The sequence below is a fragment of the Arvicanthis niloticus genome, chromosome 11, assembly GCF_011762505.2.
Source record: "Arvicanthis niloticus isolate mArvNil1 chromosome 11, mArvNil1.pat.X, whole genome shotgun sequence".
Taxonomy (NCBI): Eukaryota; Metazoa; Chordata; class Mammalia; order Rodentia; family Muridae; genus Arvicanthis; species Arvicanthis niloticus.
The window spans coordinates 31,791,280-31,812,162 of record NC_047668.1 but is presented as its reverse complement, the minus strand read 5'-3'; the positions used below and the strand labels follow the sequence as shown (position 1 = coordinate 31,812,162).

At 39.2% G+C, this 20,883-nt stretch overlaps 1 protein-coding gene across 17 annotated transcripts in view; it reads right to left on the bottom strand.

The window, feature by feature from the left end:
- Positions 1 to 20,883, bottom strand: part of Hdac9 (histone deacetylase 9) — an 824,691-nt gene that overhangs the window by 618,641 nt on the left and 185,167 nt on the right. The window contains exons 1-2 of one of the 17 annotated variants that reach the window (XM_076941977.1): positions 18,688 to 18,863; positions 18,515 to 18,589 (exon numbers count right to left, since the gene is read on the bottom strand). The exons of the other annotated variants lie outside the window; for them this stretch is intronic. Of the exons in view, the coding sequence (XP_076798092.1) occupies positions 18,515 to 18,530 (16 nt within the window). The 5' untranslated portion in view covers positions 18,531 to 18,589; positions 18,688 to 18,863. Of the gene's footprint in view, positions 1 to 18,514; positions 18,590 to 18,687; positions 18,864 to 20,883 lie in introns of those variants that run through there. 17 annotated transcript variants of the gene reach the window in all.

Sequence of the window (20,883 nt, the reverse complement as noted above, 5' to 3'; positions counted from 1 at the left end):
AGAACTCCTAAGGCTGTCCGACACAGCTCCGGCAGAGAAAAAAAAAAACAAAAAACAAAAAACAAACAAACAAAAAAAAACAAAGTCATCACCTGAAATACAACCTCAGCTTCAACTTACTGCCGTTTTTTCCAGGCACTTTGTACCAAGTGTAACTATAAATAGAATTCTCAAGCAGCCAGTCCAGGCTAATTCATAATTTATCTCCCACTCTTTCCATTCTCCTGGATTTCTCCAGCCTGAAAGAAATAACTCCTTCATTGTAGTTCTGGGTTAGAAGCAGTCACAAAGAAGTCTGCAGTGTCCCCAGCTGGGCTCTGATCTGGAGATATAGCTGTGCTCTTCCATCTCCAGAACATAATAGACTGATTCCGTTCTGGTATTGCCCTGCCCTCTCCTGATCTCACTTGCTAACCTGAGTTTCTACAGAGCGTGTCACCATGGAACTATCCAACATGACTTGACAAAGGAAAGGTTTTACCCTGTAAGGAAGGAGGATGGGAAGGCAGTTTTACAAAGAATAAAAATGGTTTAGAAAGGCGAATACTCTCTGGCTTGTGTTCCCACCATCTGACTAAATTTGGGGAAGTATTGATTCTGTCCACCTATATTATCTTTAATTTTATATATAATCAGATTATGGGTTCGAAGTAGACATTGCACATCTCTGAAATTCATTCAAAAAGTATATTGAATAGTTCTTAGTGAAATTTTTCAAGTGAAGATGATTGCCATTCAACTTGATTTGTTTATTTCCTATGTTTGCACAAAATCCCTGACAGAGCAGGAGAAACCGAGGCTGTGAATTCAAACACAAGCCACGTGGCTGAGTACACAAAGCAAGCACATCATTCTCACTCTCATTAAGGGTGTGATATTATTCCAGTGGTTTATAAAATATTCAAGAGTATCATTTTAAATTAAATTGTTGGCATGTGAAATAATTTTCTACCTAACACATTATACATTATAAAGACATTTACATATATTAAAATCAAAATAGCCCAAAGTCCATTCCTGTCAATGGGGCTCTCCAGCCTCAATCCCCAAGCCTGGCTAACTGGAACTCGAGCCCCAGGCTGCAGCTCTTCTCAAGATGTTGAGCAAGGGGAAATGAACCACACGTTCAGACCTGAGCCTTAATAATTCAGTGTCAGGGCATAAATCTCTGGACAGGAAAATGTCAAGCACTAAATCCGATTCTCAGAGACTCTGCATCAGTGTATCCTTTTCAGACTGTTTGTCACATATTGCCAATTTTGTTATCTTTGTGTGTGACTATAACTGGGTCAGAAAAACAGAAGACAACCGAATGACTTATCCATAAATTCCTATCAACTTACCACTTGACTGTCATGCTTGCCTGTTTTCTATACAATTACTAATCACCAATACTGGATACATTTTTCCTGAAGTAAACTATGCCTAATAGATGTATGAGTGAAAGAAAGTTCTGATGACAAAGAAAACTTCCTCTGTAAAACTGATTTGAGCATCCCTAGACCTGGACAGAGAAACAGAAAACTGTGCATTTAAGAAAACACATGCCTAATATTTAGGATTTCAAAACTCCATGGATTACAAGAAAACAGATCTGAAAATCTTTAATGACTATGGAGAATAAAGCACAAAACCATTTTTCTCCTTCAGAAATACACTATCAAAGACCCTAATCAACCCATTAAACTGTTAGCAAATTGCATTTTTGAACCCTTTAAAGGGGTCCACTTTAATCTTCCAAGAGAAGATTGTCTAGGGCAAGATACAAAGATCTCTTGCCATGATTACTGTTCAGAAGCTAAAAATAGCTGTCCGAGAAAATTGACATCAAGCAGCTTCCTGTCACACATGTGACCTAATTCAACAATCTCATCTCAGTCCATCCAGGCTGAAGACTCACTTCCAGGGCCATTAAGCTTAAGAATATGAGAGCACACTGAGTTCTCAGGACTTTAGGCAAAATTTGCATCTAAATAATCTGATGTGCAAAGTATTAGAAATTACACAATACCTGCTAACCGAAAGCCTGGTGGTTAATTTTAGAAAATTCCATACCATAAAGTATTAGATAGCTGTGAAGAGGACCTCTGAGAAGCAGAAGAAGAAGGAAAAGAAAAAGAAGCACCAAGATGATCTGTAATGTGTTAATGTTCACACATAATTTCCCAGACGCATGAATTGCCACATTCTGGAAGGTCATGTGAGAATGAAGAAGGGGTAACTGATTCTGAGAAAGGGGAGGAACAGAGGCTGGAGATGTGTGACACAGCTCTCCTGCCTTTGAGTGCTGTATCTGTATACACATATTTTCAGATCAACTATCAAATCCAAGAAGTAAACATCAGTGTTGTTATTCATGCACAGCCATGTCTTTCACACTGAGGAAAGCCCAAGGAGGAATGAATACCATGAGGCCGAAGGCAGTTTCCCATCGTCCCCTTATTCAGGGACCTTCACATTCAAAGATGGAGTTCTAAGGTTGGGCACAAAGCTTTTCCGCAGCTGCCAAGTGGGCATTGTGAGAGAAAATTCTATTTCCCTTCTAAAGTCTTCTCTGTTGGCTCCTGTACAGAAACCATCTCTGAACAAACACACACTCTAAGTAAAAGACAAAAGTTGTGTACAACTCATAGTGAAAGAGCCAAAGCCTGTGTCTCTCCCACCATCTCCTTCTCTGTCCTTCCAAATAGAAACTCAGCAGTCACAACTCTACCCCTATACTTAGGTGAGGAATCCATACACACTGATAGTACTGGGATATAAAGGTTCTGACCCAGCAAGACAGAATACACAGTAACCGCTGAAGCCCATAGATGCCCATGGTCAATTCTGAACCCTAGATTGGCCAGTTACTTATAAAATTGACAACCCAGATACCCGCCCTATCTGAGCCTGCTTCCTTTAATGTAAATATGGACAATAATGCCACTTGTCTGAGAGCAGCAGGCTCATTCTGCAGGTTGCATTCTATAAGCAGATGTGGAGTGAAATCCATCTGCTAAATCCCACATGGTCTTTTTTAATGGAAGGAAACAAAAAAAAATTGAAATGAAATACAAAAGAAAATATAAAGTATAAGACACTATAAAAGTGAATTTGTTATTTGTTCTCCCCACTCATATATAATACAAATGCAAGGGGCAAATATATCATTTTCACTAGAGATCATATTAAAAAATTAAAGGCCTTTGTTATAAGTTGACTGTAAGGACAAAATACATTAATTCATCATAAAATTAATTGCACTTAATATACTGTCTGGCAGTAAAGATCTCCCTAAAACATTAAGTGCATAATTTTGGTTAAAATAGCATTAATCGATTGCCATCTTTGTCTTTATCATGTTTCTTCTGAACTGAGAAGAAAATTAACAAAAATCAATATGTAATTCATGTAAAAATATGACACTAAAATGCAGATATTATTAAAGTTCACTTAGTGATATTAAAATTGTTAGCATTTTACTTAAAGATGTTTCCTTAAAACACCAGAAAGAGATAAACACAGTAAAATTATATAACATGGTTAAGTAGAAGACACTGATGCTTGGTGTCCTCTACAGCATATACTTGTGTGTGTGTGTGTGTGTGTGTGTGTGTGTGTCCATTTCTAGGGTGCGCTCTCTCTCTCTCTTCCTTCTTTTCACTTTCCCTCCTCTTCCCATGTATCATGTGTTGTATGTGTGTATGGGGGACTTACACAAGTTAATAGAGGACCTTGAGAAAATATCAACTTCCCTTTCCTCTGATTTCACATTTGTAGAAAGCCCTGATTGCATTCTGAGTTCTCTGTCTGACCTGAAGGAAATGTTAGCCATGGACACAGCTAGCTGTGCCTGTGAGAAGACAAAAACTTAAACCTTAATATACATTTCTCATTTTTATGACCTGCCTTCTACTATAATTAGAAACCCAAAGCACGCACTCATGGTCTAATGAGCATGAAGCTGTTGCTGAAACACATGCCAGCTATCATTTTGCTGACTATATTCAATGACAGGTCACTATATGACAAAAATATTGGAACACATTCTGGCCTAAGACATCTGGGACATCTTAGGTTCTCCTCCAAAGGAAGACCCATATTGGTAGCTTAATCATAGCCTGATGTAAAACTATGGTAGATAAACCAGCCTCAAAACTTCTGTAGTTGTGAAGAGGCTAGACACTACATGGAGCAATTCCTTCTGAGTCCCCCTCTCTGAAGAAGGCAGGTGTGGTATTTACAAAGTTTCTCTATGGCCAAGAGGTCGAAAGGAGCCTTGCTACAACCCATGTGGTTTGGTTTCACCAGTGTCTGATTCACAAGACCTAGAAGGCACACTTCTTGCAAGCTTCCAGGAGCATTAGGCAGTGCTGCTCTGGGAAGACACTGGAGAGGCTCTACCTGGTGGGCCCCGAAGCACGTGGTAACACAGCCAACTCTTCTAAACTTCTTTAGGTTTGCTTACAGAACAATAAGTGTTCCCTATTTGAAAATAGCCCGCAAATGTTCCCTCTTGCTTAAACAACATGAATCCTTAGCACATGCAACACACATATTATAATCTCTGACTGAATGGAGGCTCTGCTCCTCTCAGAGAGAATGCAAGGATGTTATTTCCGGGAACAGTGAGCGTACCTTTACCAATTTTTTTTTTTTCCTAAGTTGCAAAATACTGCTATAAAGTGCTGCTCAAGTCAGACTGAAACAATTTTCCCATCTGTCAAAATATTTTAAATAGCATCAAGCTGGTATTACTTTGTCAAAACACTCCATCAGAGATGGAATCTAAATTTACATAAGCAGTTCCTCGAACTATGTACGTAAGGTGAACGAACTGTCTCAGAGGCCTTGCAGTTTTATGGATAACCTGCAAGTTCTCGTTTAAAAGACCTTGAAAGAAATGGGTGTTAAGCCAAGAATAAGCACACTCTGGGCAAAGAAAAATAAATCCTGCAGAACAGGCGAGACACTGCATTGTTCTTGAACTGACGCACTTCAGTTCTTCCCAAATGCCATAAAACATTCCCGCTTTACGTAGGTTCTAGTCAGTTTTGGTAAATGTTCAAGGTATAGAGGAAGGAGGGGAAGGGGTGACTAATAAAGATGCAGAGATCATAACAGGACTTGTAGGAGGTAAGTTCATGGTGATTCCTGAGCAGTCATGTGACTTTGTGTGTTTTCCTGGTGACTCTGGATTTGATTTCAACATGTGTTTATATAGCTGAAGTCTGCCTTATAAAATAGGCCAGAAGATGAGACAGCAGCAAGACACTGGAGACATCCTGTTTCTTCTTCCATATTCATTCAAGAGTGCCCACGCTAATCTCCAGAATTCGAGTTTAAGTTAAGAGCCAGCATACTGAGGGAAGTTAATGACTTTCAATATTTGATACATGTGTTATTACACATATAATGCACACATAATGAATAGATAACAATATATACACTTTCAGGTTTTACATATTGTCTCTACATATGTGCTATGAATCTGTCACAGAATTTGCAATTCATCTTCTCTGGTGGGACATACCTCACATGCCTCCACAAAATACCATATAACCAATAGTCTTGTGAGGATGTCAGCTTTCTTCAGCTTTTAAGACCATTGAAACCCAACACCAGTAACATCTCCCAGCATCTCCAGAGGGACACATGGGTTGCACCAGGACTGAACCTGTATTAGCACAGCTCTCAGACCTCATCAGAGAAATTGCTTTGTGCTAAGGACAGTGGTTAATGCAAAAACTTTCAAGAGGTCAAAGTGTGGACAGTGAGTTACTGCAAAGAGCTCAGACACAAATGGAATGTGTGTATCCCAATCCTTTCTCACTGCTCAGGAACCATCTAAGATGAGGGAGGTAGAAATATAATGTGAGCTGGCAGTCAAGGAGGACCAAAAAAGAGACAATGTCTCTAGACAAGACAGGAATGTTGTACTCACGAACTCAGGGCAGCTGTGCTTGCCTGGATAGCATCCGGCCAGTCAGTATTATCACATGGAGTAGGAAGAGGCCATGACCTCCCTCCCCTAACTGAGGTGCTATGGACAGTTGGTGGCCTCTCAGAAAGGGAGAATTTGCTTTCTTTGAGGTATGCACCCTGGTAACTGAACCATGTATTAGTGAACTGTCCTAAATCAGGAGTTTATGGGCAGCAAAAACTGGGTAACTTAAGAGAGATGATAAGGTTTTCAGGTAGGAGGTGAATCTGCAAGGAACTCGGGAGCTAAACTGGAGGTGACTATGACAAAAAAACCACTGTATAAAGTTCTCAAAGAATTAAGGAAAATATTTATATATACAATATATATTTTTTAAATCAAATACCTTTATGTTGAACAAGTCAAATATCAGTTTAGAGGGAAGTAATAATTACAAATTAATAATTTGTAATAATTAGAAATTTAATTTTGTTGGTGCCTACGTGTGTGTGGTCTATGTCTATGTATGTGTGTGTGTTCACCTGCACTGATGCACAGACGTCTGAGGTCAGCATCGCTGCCCTCTTTAGCCTGAGCTTTTGAGATACAGCTTCTTATTGAATCTGGAGCTCACCAACTGGCTAGACTGGCTGGCCCACGGGGTCAAAGAAGCCCCCTTCTCTACTCAAGATATTGTTTCCTGATAGAATAAGGAATCATATTTGGCTCACACGCTCATCTGTAGGTCATCCCTAGGCAGCCTCTTTTGAGTTACCCCTTTCTATCCTGGTTATCCTAAGTTCCATAGTATCCTTTTATAAACCCCCATAATTTATAATTAGACTGGTATTTACTTGAATGTTGTCTTAGCTCTTCCATCTCTGCCCTTGACCATAAATTCCCAACAATCAGATCACATGCCTTCTCGGCCCAGCCAGTGTATAGATCTAGGCCACTGACTGAACCATATTTGTTGCTTAATAAACATCTATTGAGTAAGAAAATCAATAACATACATATGCATATACATATATGTCTTCTTGATTCTCAAGAAATCCTGAAAAAGAAGCAGAGAACATTCCAGAACAGCTTCCAATGAAACTGTATTCCCACATCTAAATCTCCTAACTTTTAACTCTTTTTCACTCTGAGGAGTCAAAAGAGTTATGGGAAACCCTAAGCTAAGGAACCTACCATTCCCTTTTGTCAGCAGGGCTTCTGGTCTGTGTCTCTCTGCTGAGAGACAATTAACTTCTAGACATTTGAAAGGCACAGCTTTCAGCCTTGCTCTTGTGGAGAACACAAAAAGAAATATTTCTGAGACCTGGAAGTTGACATGTAAAGGACAGTGGCACAAACATAAAAGCAGCATTCTTAAATATAACTTTAAGCAAATTGCTTAGCACAGGACCCCCAATGGAGGAGTTGGAGAAAGGACTGAAGGAGCTGAAGGGGTTTGCAACCCCATAGGAAGAACAATAATATCAACCAACCAAAGCCCCCAGAGCTCCCAGGAACTAAAACACAAACCAAAGAGTGCACATGGCTCCAGCCACATATGTAGCAGAAGATGGCATTGTCAGACATCAATGGGAGGAGAGGCCATTGGTCCTGTGAAAGCTCGGTTCTCAAGTGTAGGGAATGAGAGGGCAGTGAGGTGGGAGTGGGTAGGTGGGAAGGGGAGCGTCCTCATAGAAGCAGGGGAAGGGGATGGGAGAGGGAGGTTCCAGAGGGGATACAGGGAAAGGGGAGATAACATTTGAAATGTAAATACATAAAATACCCAGTAAAAATGGAAAATAATGCATGTTTAAATTCCAAGGAATTTATCTTTGTTAATTATATCACGACTATTTGTTAAAAAAAAAAAAATGTTCATCCAATTAAATATCCCACTCTTCTCTCACTGATACATTTTAATTAGAAGCAACATCAAAACTATCTGGGGATTCCAGCAAGTCTGAAGGAAGGAGCACAGACCTGGAGGTGACACGTCATTCCAAGCTCAGCTTCATGGGCACAGTCATATAGAGTCCTAACACGGCAGTTCTTACTTGGCTAGCCATGTGCTAATCTACAACACCATTTCCCTTGGGCAATGGGAAGCATGCTGGACTTCAACCCATGCTTTACAGTATAAAAATGTATTCTATATTCTATTTCATTCTATAACCACCCTTTTGTCATGTAAAACTGATAGCTTCTGCTAGGTAACCCGGCCACCCCACTGTCGTCAGGCCACACGTTCAATCGTTACATTTGCTAATGTTCTTAGCCTTATCTATGAGAAACTTCCAGTCTTTTAATGGCTTTCTTATGCTATTCTACATCCAGAAAAATCCAGTGCTTTTAGAAAGAACCATGGAATGACCAATTAATAGAATCATAGATAATACTATATAAAAATGCAACAAAGTCCCTAACACAGTTTAGGTGAGCCCATTATTTTGTTGGATGCACAGAGATGACCAAACTCAATGATGTATTCAAGATTCATTTTCATACTATTGAATCTTATCCTGGTAGAAGAAAAACAGGAAGACATGAATGTGGGAATACCTGACCATCTGAGATCATCTAATTATCAAGACATTTTTCCGTTGCACACTTGACTCGCCCTCATTATTAGACATGAGTAACTGTTGGGAAAGTGGAAACAGGCCCTCACTTTTCAGTTAACAGCACAAAAGATACTTGGCGCTTTGCTCTGTCAGTAAATTTATTGTACATTTGTATTAATTCATAAATTCTAGTAAGTTCAAGTCAAACTTTTCATCTTCACTTCTGCATTTAAATATCCACATAGCAGTATGAAAGTATTACGCTATTTACTTTCTCAGTGGGTTACTGAACAAATGAGTCTCTGAAATAAAATAGGGGATTAAAACCACTTTACGCAAGGAAAATTTTGTACATGATTATATCTCTGCACAGACACACACACACTCATACACACATACACATAATGTATGGGGGTTGTCTAGAGAGTTCTCTTTTGCTATAATTAATTTAAACTTAAGTTTAAAAAGACAAGTTTAGAGACCTACATCTCAGAGCAAAATTGTCAAGATAATTTGGAAAATGATCATCTTTCACAAGAATGTTCACATAAGCCTTCCCCATAATAACTTCAGGCTGGATACAAACAAACCCTGTTAATAGATTCTTTGATAAGCAAAGTGTGGAAATTGCATGGATAGTCTTAAATTAGGTGTGCTAAAGAGAAGTTTGACTACCCACAGATGTACAATATGATAAGCTGTTTCTACTTATCAAAATTTCTAGAAAATATAAACTAATTTATGACAGCAAAAAAAAAAAAAAAAAATAGGTAAGTAGACCTGCAGAGAAAGCTCAGAAATTAAGGGCATTTGCTGTGCAAGACTGAGTACCCCCACACCCACTAACAGGCTGGGTATCTTCCTGCACAGGCCTGTCACCCCAGTGAGTAGAACACACACACACACACACACACACACACACACACACACACACACAATTTTAAATAACATAATTAACTCTCTTAAAATAAAAGACAAGTTCAACTACCATGTTTAAATTCATATTTTCTACAGAATGCAGAAGCCACTGAGGAATGTTGTTTGCTGCCTTGCTCCCCAAGTCTTGCTCAGCTTGCTTTCTTATATACCTGTCCAAGGATGGTGCCACCCATTGGCAGGCCCTCCCATCAATTACTCAAGAAAGTGCCTAGGAACATGCATGCCTATAGGTCAATCTGAGAAATGCAGCTCCTCAGAGGAGGCTCCCTTTTGTCCAGTGTCTCTAGTTAGTGTCAATTAGATGAAGCCTAATCTGCATATCTGTCTTCCAGAAAAGAACACTACTGTGGTGTGCTTAATTCTTACTTGACAATAGCTTTCTTAGCATGCTTTAGGACAGTGTAAGCTCTCCTTCTAAAACTAGAATCCATGGTATCGGTTTTTTCCAAATGATGCTTTATAAACTAGAAAGTAATTGTAGAAAAACTTAGTAACAATTGCATATATGAAATCACCATAATCTTCAACTTAGTAACAATTGCATATATGAAATCACCATAATCTTCCAATGGTGGTCAATTCTTTTCTAGGAAACACAGACCAAGGGTTTGTCTACTTTTAGTATGTGGAATATAAGGAAATAATTCATGTAGATGTCAAAATATTTAATTTTATTTTTGTTAATATATTTACTTTTATTTACATATGGAGACATTTCCAGACTGAAAACTGTATTTGTTTATTAAGGATTCAGAATACAGATTGTTGGCAAAGTGCTTGATCAGTGTGCAAGTGGCCCTGGATCCAATCTACAGTACTAAATATAAATAAATAAATTTGTTCTTATAACATGCCTTAATTTTACTTTAAAATAACTTCTATATGTGTCCACATTACATACTATTTTACAATCTAATTTTTTTCTGTTTACAGAGAACATTTTGTGCATTCTTTAACATATCAATTGGTGTACACATCACACTTAAAATAGCCTTCCATTCCCTGTATTCCTTCTTTGAAGTAGTAAGTCAAAGAGAACACCATATTTACAGCTTCAGCAAGTATGGAACTGGTTAAAGACAGATCTCAGCCTTTATGCTCTTTGTAAAAGTTTGTGTGTCTAAAGAGGAATAGAGGAAGACTTGAACTCTGGGAGACAATATCTGAGTTGGCGGGAACTTACTACTGTCTCAAGGCATCAAATGTTGGTGAAACAGAATGACAAGAGCAAACAAGAAGACTGAAATCGGGCCTCTGACATGCAACTCAGCCTTCCCAGGGAGAAAGTTCTGCTGAGTACAAGGTGGAAGGGCCCATCCTTTGTACATCGTGGACCTTTCTAGCAAAGCATCCATGTGCATGCAAAAGGAGAAGAAGCACTGGAAATCCAGCCTTGCCAGTTGAGTGTGGCATCATTAAACAGAAAATTAAAATTGAAGCCAAGTTAGTTAGTGGAAAATAAATGTTATCTCTTGAAATGTGATGGCTCCATTATACTCCTTGATGACATTAATTGCCTCTCCAATGAACTACCCAAAGGCGCTTACAAAGCTGAGGGAATATGTTACAGTTGGGATTATCAGAACACGTCTAAGTAGGTCAACTTTTGAAGCAAAAAGGGCTTCAAATGTTATGCAGTGATACAAAAAAAAAAAAAAACACATACACACACAAAGAGAACAAAACAAAACAAACCTCTTATAGAGCTATACTGCCAAGGTACTCATCACTTTTTAAAACAAAATTTAATTTTTTCCTCTTGCATAAACATTAATGCGGCCCTTTAAAATGCAGCGTCTCCCACCCGAGGCATTCTTCCTTTCTCTGTCTCAATGCAACTTCAGTCACAGAATGAATATTAATTACATAAATATCCTTATTCATTTGGAAACTCTAGAAAAGTTGCCTCCAAAATGTTTAAAGTCTAACTTCATATTTTCAGGCAAAAAAAAGTGTCTATCCTAATTCTTATTGGAAATATAAAATATTTTTGTCTAATTTGTTGAAATTTTCACTTTGTAGCACTTGTAATATTCTAATGTCATACTTTAAGCAAAATATCTTGGATTTCTCCTAGTGGAAATGTAATGACATATCTACCATTTGTTCTCATGACTTCCTATAGGATACGTAAGACAAGAACCAATGGTAGGATTTTGAATGTCCTATGTAGCAGTGTGGTCACATAAACACTACCTTCAGAATATAATTGAGCACAGATTAACTTTTACATTTTAAACTGCATTATAAGTGAAAAATTATTTTAAGAAAAAGATGGATAATTGTTTGAATGAAAAGGGCTTCCAAATACCCACAGGCAGTAGCACTATCAGGAGATGTGACCCTATTAGTGTAGGTGTGGCTTTGTTGGAGGAGATATTTCACTGGGGGGTAGGCTTTAAGGTCTCAGATGTTCAAGCCCAGTGTCTCACTCTCTCTTCCTGATGCCTGCTGATCCGGATGTAGAATTCTCACCAATCCCTAGAGCACCATGTCTGCCATGTCTGCTACCATGCTTCTTATCATGATGATAACAGACTACACCTCTGCACAGTAAGCTAACCCTAATTCAATATTTCCTTATGAGTTTCCACGATCATGTCATCTATTTACAGCAGTAGAAATCTGAAGACAACATGAAATAGGATAATATAAAAATATGAGTGTAATATTTCCAAAGCTGTTTATGAATTTGAGTATGAATCATGGAGGTATTTGTGGAAATAATACCGCCCAAGTTTCACTGACATCTGCCATCGTACCTGAGTGGTCCACCAGTAAACCCCACTTTAGGTTCGGGCAATGAGGTGCCCAGTGCAGTTGCCATCTGGGAGTGAATACATTAAACCAATAATAGCGCATTGTGAATTACTGCTAATAATAAAGATGGCACATTTGCATTAGTAACTAGAGGGACTCTAGAAAAGGAAACTAGAGAACAGAGCTGTCAGTAGAGTGTGAGAGAGGAACACAGTGTAGCCCTCACCAGCAGATGCCCTCAGGGGGGAAGAAGGTTCATGAGGTCAAACGGGGTTGCTCCAAAGAGGAAACTTATTTAAGTAACTTTACATATCGATCTACATCAGCTCTTTGTTTCATGGATGGAAAGACTGGGAACCAAGAACAAAAATGAAAAGCTCTGGAAACTGAATTCTTTTATGCCATGGTTTTACCCAGCATGGGTGTAACTTACAGGTTTGTCTGGCTTTTAATAGCATTAAGTTTTTATACATCATCACAACCCCTTGCTTGAATTCTTACCAAGATTCCCGTCAATCATGTATATATAGTCAGTCTCACAGAAACTCGAGCCTCATTGTGACTGCTAAGCTACTGTGAGGCTGTGTATTTGCAAAGACAGTTGCTCAATTCTTGCCTTGGAGATGGATATCAGGATTTTTAAAAATGATTTTCCAATTATACACATTAGATACGTCAAGAGTTTTAGAATAAAATGATAAAAATCGGTTTTTTGAGGAATGGAAAGTATTTTAAGAAAATGAATCTAATACATTGAATAAATTTTAAAATTATTTTTACTACAGAAACTTTCCTAATACTCACTAAAGCACAAGAACTAACTATACATAAAACTTGGAGCTCCAATATAAGAAGGCCAATACCCACTTTGTGAAGTACTGTCCTCTTCATATAACCAGATAGAAGTATGCTGTTGAAAATTAATTCTAGGGAGATATTTTATACGTTTACTCATGACTTTCACTGACTTATTTCTACAAGGATCAAAAAGAAAATGAAATTGAAAGAACATTTTGTGGGACTGTCTTAGTCAGGGTTTTTATTCTTGCACAAACATCATGACCAAGAAGCAGGTTGGGGAGGAAAGGGTTTATTCAGCTTACACTTTCATGTTGCTGTTCATCACCAAAGGAAGTCAGGATTGAAACTCAAGCAAGTCAGAAAGCAGGAACTGCTGCAGAGGCCATAGAGAGATATTACTTACTGGCTTGCTTCTCCTGGGTTACTCAGCTTGCTTTCTTATAGAACCCAAGACTACCGACCCAGGGATGGCACCACCCACAAGGGGCCCTCCCCTCTTGATCACTAATTGAGAAAATGCCTTACAGTTGGATCTCATAAAGGCATTTTCTCAACTGAAGCTCCTTTCTCTGTGATAACTCCAGCTTGTGTCAAGTTGACACAAAACCAGCCATTGGCAAGAGATACTTATCAATGTGTCTGTTTTGAAAACACAAGGACCCAAGTTCAATCTCCAGAACCTGTTTTTTCTTGGCAAAATGTTTGGCAGATTGGCTCATGTTCAGAGAGGCAAGGCAGGCAGATCTCTAGGGCTCACTGGTATGCTAGCCTAACTTACTTGGTGAGCTCCTAGTCAAGTAGAAAAATAAAAGCGGGTAGCTCTAAGCAATCACACTAAGGCTACCCTCTGGTTTCTACAACCGTGCATGTGTATGCATACTTTCCTAGGCAAGTGCATATACACAAAAAAGAGAGAGAGAGAGAAGGGGATAGGGAGGCAGAAAAACAGACACAGAGAGACAGAAGCAGAGACAAAGATAAAGAGATCACCTTACAGTATGAAAATCTATAGGCCAACCATGGGAAAAAATCTATAAGATCTGTCACTGCCGTTTATACGACTTATGAGAAAGATCAATCACCATCAAGACCTTACTCTGGCTGAGTGGATGTGTATCATATTCTGGGTTTGTATTTCTCAGCTCTGGCATTGAAGCCATTGAGGGGGACACATATTTTGATGGAGTTGGCAGCTGCCCTGCCTGGCCTAAGATGCTCAACAGCATATCTGGCCTTCGCTAGCAGATGCCAATAATGTACCTGTTTCCCATTTTGTGACAATCAAAAATAGCCCCAGCCGCTGTTAAGTGTGTCCCAGGAGATATAATTGAACAAAATCATATCTAGTAGCCCTGACATTTGGAAATACACACATAGAGAAAGTGCTGGCTACAAGCATTTTCTTCTTCAGGGAAAATAAATCTAGGACAACATAAATAGTTTACCTTTGTTTCCTTGAATATTATGGACTTATGAAACTAGAACTAAGAGCAGAAATATAATGCTACTTAAGAAATCAGTATGGCTCTTCCTACTATTGACATCTTCATGCAGTTAGTCAGTCATAAAATTCTTAATTTTTCAAAACAATATAATTTTGGAAAACCTGCATGTTCTGCCTATTTACTTCATGCCAAAAACGATTCTTCTGATTACCTCCTGGCTTTGAAGTGCATATGAGGTCTTTATGCAAACTAGCTAACTACCTCTTATCTTTACCATGCTTGAGTCTTAGCTTCCTCTGAAGTCACAGCTGTCTGCATTTTAGATTCATCGATTGTTATTTTTCCTGATTCCACTGTTTCTCTGGCTACTCATCCGATAACTGTTGGGAGTTTCCAGGGTTGAGCTTGGGGCCCCCCTGTATTCCCTGTGATCTGTCATTTCCCTGAATGATTGTCTCCCTGACCTCACTTACCATGTCAGCGGGTGCACTCCCTTGAATATTTCAGAAGTATCTCATTTGAATGTCTCAGCTCATTCTGATTAATGTCATCTTTCTTGTATGTGTTTCTCTCGACCAGCTGCTTGTGTGAGGTCAAAACTGACACCTCCTTACTTGCTTTCACAGGTAGTTCTTTATCATATCCTACTTGTAATACAAGGTCTTTTTTTTTTTTTTTTGTCTATTCATGGCCACTGATGTTACCCTTAGTCCAGACCATGATTATTTATGAACTAGGCAATAGGTTTCAAATGCATTTCTGCAAGTCAATTTTTACATCTCAAGAATATATTCTCTCCTCTAGCCCGTTTAAAATATTACTCAGCTCATTCAGAGTGTGTAAACTTCTCAATCACTTCTAGCTGCACTTGAAAAATTTGCAACTCCCAACACAACCCACTAGGCTTTGCTCCAGACCCTGCCAATACCTGCAAGTAACTCCCTTGTTCTACCCATCCAACTGCACTGCTCTTGTGTTCTGTCTCTCAATGCATTTTCACAAAACGTTTATAAACAATGACACAAAACCATGGACAATTATTTTAAATTACGATGTAAAAGCATTATTTGAAAACCTGAGATCCCCAGTACTTGGTAATCCACTAGGTGATAAAACCCTTCAGAAATTATATTAGCATACAACAAAATAGGGACCAATAAGTTCACCGGCACTTCTGTCTTTAAACACAGATGGTAGAGAAGCTTCCAACCTAGAGCTAGATTACATGTTGTGAGTTATATGCTCTCCCGAGATAAACACACTCTAGATAGAAAAATATAAAGAAAGAAAACAGAAACAAAAGAGCAATTTCAGAAGGTAGTCTGTTGTTGGCAGAACTAGAGAGGTTCTGTTTACTCAAAATTCTAAGGGATGTTCAAACTCCCTCTCGCCCCTCTGTTCCACTTCTCCCTCACTTTCTCTTCTCCTCTCATTTCCTCCCTCTCCCTCCCTAGCTCCCACTCAGAGCTGTTTTTTTTTCTGTAAAAATCAGTCAATCATCAATCAATCAATCAATCAATCATATTTTAAAATCCTTCCAGCGATCCCACAAACAACACTTGTCTGAGTTTATCAATTTAACAAAAATTCTTTGGACAATGACATAAAAATAAGGAAAGATGAAAGCATATAGGCCTTATCGGATTGCCTGATAAAAGATGAGTTAAGCATGTTATACTTTTGCATTTTCAGATCCGATTCTAAGACAATGTCCCTTCAATAGAGAAAAAGTAATAATGAAAGCACCGCGACTCTGGAGGGAGAAATGTCTCTAAAGTTGTGAAATTACCCTCTTCCCTCATTCACACATTCAGTTCTATTTTTGTAGTTGCACCAGTAATCTAACAGAAAAACAGGAGAAGTCAATGCCAGCTTTCTAAAATGCCTGACTGCTCGTCCTGGTCCTCTCTAGCCCCTTCCCCCATGACCCACCCAGTTCTTAGTTTGCAGTGCATCAGTGTTTCCCATTTATTTAGCAGCAGCACTGCATGTTCAGTAAGACTAACCTGCATTAATGTCACCCACCCTCTGCACAGACTCAAGAGACACAAGTGCCACCAAAGAGAAGCTACCATGGAGGTGTGGCTAATTTACCAAAAGAACGTTTCTATTTTACCCTCTTTGCCCAATATTTATTTCATTTCAGTGATACCTCCTCTCCACCAGGCTTAGTATTTGTCAGGGTTTATGACACATTTCCAGACTGTCATTACACAGTATTAAAATTCACTCTGATAAAAAAAAAAGTATTGCCAGAAGAAAAATCTTTTTCATGCGCTTCATGCTAAAAGTTTACTGATAACTTTCTCATTCAGGAAGACTAAGAGCAAAACCTTGCATGCATTTTAACTGTGCATATTTGAAACAACCAATTTTCTTTTTACATACAAATGCACTAAGTTGTGAAATTGGACAGACAAGGAAAAAAAAATCTGCTATGTCTAATTAATCACAGTCAGGTTACTTCATCCCTCCGTGCCCTGTTTCCTTGTATATAAAGACATTAACGACAAGTATCATAGAGAGACACTGGAGGGAGGAAATCAGAACATTACACAGTACAGATGTCAGCCATATCCTATGTGCTCAATACATGCCTGTAATATAAAGAAGGAAGGGCACAAAAAAGACCCTCACCTCTCAGTTCGTCACCAGCCTCGGGATTTCAACTCTGTGATTACAAATGAAAGAAGTTATTTTGTCAGTTTGCAGTACACAAAGAAAACTGAGGCAGCCTGGAGATACTTCCTCATAGGAAAGAAAAACCAAAGCTAAAATAGAGGCAGACTTCCATGTAAAGCAGAACTGTCCATTCCCAGCCTCATCACCCTCACAGGGATCAGAAGGCTGATGCATGGGTCACTGCCCTCCAGTCTGCTATTCCTGGCTCTGTGAGCTGTGACAAATCTCTGCAATGCCCCCTCCTCTCAGAGAGAAGATGGACAGGGAGCTCTGACTGTTCCTTGTCAAAAGCAACTCCAAAAACAGCTGGAGAGGGGATGTGGCAAGAGGAAGGTATTCTTAGGGGCCCAGGACAAGACTTCTCAATAGGAATTTTGCTCATATACCCTCTATCAAATAATCAGAAGATTAAAAAAAAAAAAAGCTTAAAACAGTGACATATACAGAAACAGACCCAACCCAGACCAACTGTAATTTTTACTGTAAAAATTACAGTTAAGTTTGTGGGGCCATCACTGTTTCTTAGCGTTCTCCTTTAGCTGTTTGTCCCTCTCCCTCAGGAGACTGGTACTGTTGTCCTCATTTAAGGTGAGGAAACTCAGGCATGGAAACTTTAGAACCTTCTCGAGAAGACTATGTGTAATGAAACCAAAATTTTGCCTGAAATGAATGTGGTCCCAGAAAGTCGCATCTGATGACCCATCCCCCACTCTTTTGGTCACTAGGAAACCATCCCCAGACTTTAAAAGTCCTTCTTCCCACCAGTCACCATTCTGGCCTCTGTCCTAATGACTATTAGGACAGAGCTGACCAATGAGTTGATATGAAAACGTAGGGAATTTTAGGTCTGTCTCATTTAATGTTTACAATGGACACATTTCAAACGAATATATGCAACAAGACTGAAATAGATGCACATTCCAGTGCTCCATCTGAAACAGCAGAGGATTCCTACAGTGGAGGCAGGGGAATAGGTGCCTTGTGAAGCGTGTGTTATACATTCACCTGTAAACTATCACCTTATCAAAACGCTGAAAGCAAAGGAATATTTCAACTCTGTAAGAAGATAGCTGAAGACCTTAAACTGCTTTAGGTCTGAAATGCAACAGGCTCTGTAGATGTTGCCACTAATGACAAGACTGAAAGTTCCAATCTGAAAACCCATGAACTTCCCAGTAGAAGCTTCTGCCAACTCTAGAATTGTCCCCAATCTGGAGCGGTAAACACTTACGGAAAGCTGTTATTTGACTCACGCAGTTCTTTTCACTGCTGCTAATCAGAACCCCTTTTGTTTCCCCTGGTATAGGTTTATCTTCCCACAGCCTACAAATTATTACAGACTATTTGCAAAGGGAAACTTAGAGACACCCTGCACGATATTCTTTTTTCAGGGTTCGCTTAAAAACTTGAAAGGAACTCACCCGTCCTGTTGTGCATTCCCTCTTTGCCAAAGTGTGCCGTGGTTTCGAAAGCGAGCCCAGTCCTTCTGAACTTTTCTGTATCCGTTATAATATTAAAGAGCCACAAGGAAGGGAAGTGGTTAGTCAACTTGCTAATTTTATCAGTTCCCCCACCACTCCCGGTTAAACAGTACCTGATGCTACAGAGGAGAAATCAGTGTTCCAGTCCGTTTCCCTGCCACAGCAAACCGGGAGGCAGAGGGAGGGACTGTATCTGGTTTGTAGCACAAGACACTCAATGAATGAACATCTTATTACTATTAATAAGAAGCCTAATAAATGCCAGACGCCAGTGATTCAACAAAATGAAGAGGAGGAAAGAGAATGTCAGCTCGTACTCTAGTAAGCCCAGTATGGGTGGAAAGGGAGTGATTTTAATGCAATCAGAGGACGTGTGGGACGTGGCTGGTGTTTCATTTGTTGATAAATTATTCTGCGCTGGAACAGAGCCAGTTTACCGGATATAGAAACTTCCACAACTTGGGGCCCTGGCTCAGACCACTCTTCCTCTGGAGCTTAGTAATTAACAGACAGGACAAAGTAGAAAATGTGTGTCTCTGGATAAGGAAAAATTAAACGTTCTCTGGAGGAGCAGCTATGAACTGTGTCCTGGAAGTAAAACTCGACAAGAAATGAAAAGAAAATACAGACCCAGAGACGGATTTTAATGAAATAAAATGCTTTTGATGTATTCATTCAACTCTGAAAGACTGCAACAAATATAAGACACTGTCTCCCCAGAACCCTAGATCAGGCCATTTCCTGAGCTACTTAAATGGCTGGTATTTGAACTAAATCTGAAGTGCTCACTTTGAAGTTCTTCCCCCACCATATCTAAGGATTATGGAATTAGAAAAAAAAAAAAAGGAGAATGTCTGCAAAGCGAATCATCTGGAAGGCTCATTAACCCTTGCTGCAGATTGGCTGAGAATACGTTCCATCAAAGACATCCTGACAGACTGAAATCACATGAAGTGACAAGGTCAAAAAACAAACAAACAAAAAAACCAGTTAAATTTCATATTCTGGTGCAGTCTGAGGAAAGAAGACTTGCCTTCCCTGACTACCATTCCCCAAAATCAGTATCACTAACCAAATAAACAAGGGAGGTCAAAGAGTGTGGAGATCATCACTTTTATTTCCCATAAGCCTGTTTTCTATTTACATTTAAGGGAACGTGTTCCTTGATGTGAATGTAAGTATGTAAGCAGCTCCCCACTCTGGGACCCCGCATAAGAAGCAATAGCTCTATAGTTCTATGTGCTCCTTACCCACATTCCCACATCTACACCTGCCAGGGAATAAGGTGGGAAATTCCAGGAAGCTCCACACTCAGCAATCACCCTCTCCTTCACAGGTACACCTCCTGACAGTCCCTTCTCCCCAGTTCCTCACAACCTCCTAAGACTATGCTGCTCTGCGGGACACTGCAGTCCCTTGGAGAAAATTCCTCCCCATTCTAAAATGCTTGAGCATCCCTGTCTGAAAGCTTATAGCATAAGTCATTATCCTCTCTTTCCAGACAGGAACTATTTTGCTGTGACATTTGTCTAGAACACTGAAGGCCTCGTTACAGTTTGAGACTGCTCTTGATGCCCACCTAGAGCCACCTTTAAGTTTTAAAAAAATAAAATAAAATAAAAGCTCTACATTAGAAATAAATGTTTTAAGTGGCCTCCATGCATCTAAAATGAAACTCATGGCTTATACAATCACAGGCTACATAGTATAATTTTAAAGCATTCAGAATGCTCTCAGGATAAGTAGTTTACACATTGAGGTGCCTGAGCTACCCTCAATGAGTAAATTTGAATTAAAGTGAAAAGCTAGTTCTTGCAAAGAGGTAAGAAGCTAAAAGACTGGAAAGTCCCTACATTGATTAGTTATCGAATAAATACAGTACTAAAATAAAAAGTGAAAAAGCAGAGTTATAGGTACAGTATAAAATATAAGAAAAATAACATGAACAGTAGTCTAAATAACATTCAAGATAAACCACAGACTATACAGGGGCTATAATAATGACTCAGCTGTTAAGAGCTCCATCTGCTCTTCTAGAAGACCTGGGTTAAATTCCCAGTATTCACGGACAGCCAGCTTATAAGTGCCTGTAAGTCCAGTCCAAGGGGACCTGTTGCCCCTTCTAGCCTCTGTAAGTACCAGGCAGGAATGTGTTGCACAGATATACATGCAGACAAATCAGTCATAACCATACAAATAAATAAATATTAAATAAAATAAACACAAAGAATGAATTTTGGTAATGGTGTCTTAGAATTGCTCCTTATTCCTAAAGACTGTAAAAGAGTCTTGGCTTCCTTTCTTTATAT